This window comes from Ailuropoda melanoleuca, unplaced genomic scaffold, assembly GCF_002007445.2.
Source record: "Ailuropoda melanoleuca isolate Jingjing unplaced genomic scaffold, ASM200744v2 unplaced-scaffold71679, whole genome shotgun sequence".
Taxonomy (NCBI): domain Eukaryota; kingdom Metazoa; phylum Chordata; class Mammalia; order Carnivora; family Ursidae; genus Ailuropoda; species Ailuropoda melanoleuca.
Genome location: NW_023246813.1, coordinates 1 through 2,333, shown reverse-complemented (window position 1 = coordinate 2,333; position 2,333 = coordinate 1). Strand labels below are relative to the sequence as shown.

At 36.8% G+C, this 2,333-nt stretch overlaps 1 protein-coding gene across 1 annotated transcript; it reads left to right on the top strand.

Annotated features, from left to right (window-relative positions):
* Window positions 1-11: 11 nt before the first annotated feature.
* On the top strand, window positions 12-2,327 carry LOC117800515 (F-box only protein 48). The gene is made up of 3 exons (XM_034653061.1): window positions 12-210; window positions 1,239-1,580; window positions 2,027-2,327. The coding sequence occupies exons 2-3, from the start codon at window positions 1,275-1,277 to the stop codon at window positions 2,186-2,188; spliced, it is 468 nt and encodes a 155-aa protein (XP_034508952.1). The 5' UTR covers window positions 12-210; window positions 1,239-1,274; the 3' UTR covers window positions 2,189-2,327.
* The last annotated feature ends 6 nt before the right edge of the window (window positions 2,328-2,333 follow it).

Genomic DNA, 2,333 nt, shown 5'->3' with positions numbered 1-2,333 from the left:
TGATGGTGAGAGAGATGAGTTGCGTGGCAAAAACTTGCTCTTGACTCATGAATTTGTTTCTATCAGTTTTCTTTCTTACTTCCCCAAAACTTCGAGAGGAAGTCCTCTGTTGAACAGAGACATTAGAATTCTAACCACCATAGCTAATTCGGATCATAAACAACCAAATGAATGGGAGAAACTGTGGCCTTGGCAAGTCCAGAAACATAGGTGAGTAACATGTCTAGAAAGAGGAATAATCATTAGCTGAGTTAAAAGAAGTATTTAACAAACCCCTCCTCCTGCACTGTCACACACCCATTATAAAAGGAAGTGCAACGTGGAATAAACAGATTTTAACTAATGTGAGCTGCCTATATATGCAAAAATAGCTCCGTGCTTTCAACTGATTTTGGAAGCCTACCCATCTTTAATTATATGCTGTGCCTGGCTGAATTATAAACATTGTTTATAGTTGTTGGTTACTGTTGCCTTATGACCTCAATGACCGCTGTTCTTAGTTCATAATTATGCATGTAGGATAGCTTCAAGAGGCCATTTCTGAAACACCAATCTCATAACTGAACTGAAAATTTGAGACTTTGTGTCATTATAACCTGTACTTCATCCTCTTGTCCATTTTTAGATAGTATTTATGTCAGTTGTGAGCACCTACCCATTAGATACAAATAGACAAATAATTATATGAACTACAAAAGTCCATCAGGTTTATGATTAAGTCACAAATTGTAGATAAAGAGCTTAATGACAAGGCATCAGTTCCCACAGACAAGCATTTAGGAGTTTAAGAGAATTGAATCATACACATTTTCAGAAGTATTTTCAGCAAATGCTTGGAATCAAATATGTTCCCACAATAGTTGTTTCTACTACTAAACTCAAATTATAGTCTGCGAAGAATCACTTCTCTTTTTTAGATAATGTTCTTTGGGAGCAGGAAAACAAATGTTTAGAAACAAACCCATTTACTAAAAACATTTAAAAAGAAGCAAAGTAACATGTGTTGAGTGCCTCCCACGTGCAATTCAGATGTGAAGCCAGATACTTTACACATAATCCCTGTTAATCCTCGTAAGAACACACAGGAGAAACTGCATCAGTGGCCCCATTTTACAGATCGAAAAACTCAAGTCAAGAAAGTTAAGTTTCTTTAAATCACACCCAGAAAGCATCTGGCTCAGAGTAGGTTCTATAGTCTGATCTGAAGAGACTGAGCATGTTTAAACTTTGCCTTTTAGGTTACATATGAGGATAATTTGCTAAAACATCAAGCTATGCAGAAAAACTCCAAGAGGAACAATAATTCAAGAGTTTCTGGCATAGAATTGAATTCTGTGGATGCTGAGAAGGAAAAAAAAGAGAGTCAAAATAACTTTGTTGAACTGCTGCCTCCAGAAGTTACTTTTAAAATTTTCAGTCAGCTAGACATTCAGAGTTTGTGCAGGGCTTCAGTAACCTGCAGGAGCTGGAATAACACAGTAAGAAACAGTGACTCCTTGTGGAAACCTCATTGCTTGACTCTAAGAGCTGTGTGCCAAAGAGAAATAGACGATGATCTAGAAAGTGGATATTCCTGGAGAGTAAGTTTAGTCTTTGTAGTCTGCAGTGTTCTTGACAATATAGTGGTAGGTCTGAGCCAACTCTACCTTCTGCATGAGGAGGTAGGATTTCGTAGCCAGAGCGGCATACAGAGTGTGTTGGCTTTTGGAGTTGAAGTTGAATTATTATTCTTTTCCTACAAACCACACCATCCCATCCACCCTTTTATATTTTTTTTGAATCCTCAGTTTAGGCATATTCTTCTTTAGGCATATCCAAAACTCACAGCAAACTCTGTGGCTCACTTTGCATACGTACACATATACATATGCCCCCACACACACCACATATTTATTAGTATATGTGTTTATCAGTGTAAATACTTAACCTTCTTTTCAGCCCTGTCAGTCAGCTCCTCTAGTTTTAAACAAACTCACTGACCAACCACCTACTACATTCTTTAACAGTGATGATTTACCTCTTTCAGGTAATACTACTGAGGAATTACCAGAAGAGTAAAGTGAAACACGAATGGCTAAGTGGCAGATACAGCAACATATGTTCTCCTCTGACCCTACCAGAAAAGATCATGTACCCAATGGATGTAGATACATGGGGGGAAATTCTAGAAGCAGAACTGGAAAGATAAGCTGAAAAATTACAAAGATCTTGTAACTTTGAGACTTTGAAACTAAAATGACTCTTAGGTTCATTTTTTTTGTTTACCATTTTAATGTTTAACATTTAAAAGAAAGCTAAGGAGAAAATATTATGAAAGTCAAACTTTTTTTTTT

What these genes read in the sequence shown, in the direction of transcription:
- LOC117800515 (XM_034653061.1), top strand. Translation starts at nt 1,275, where the DNA reads ATGCAGAAAAACTCCAAGAGGAACAATAATTCAAGAGTTTCTGGCATA. An exon ending in AAAGTGGATATTCCTGGAGA is followed by an intron (nt 1,581 to 2,026) that starts GTAAGTTTAGTC and finishes TACCTCTTTCAG; the next exon opens with GTAATACTACTGAGGAATTA.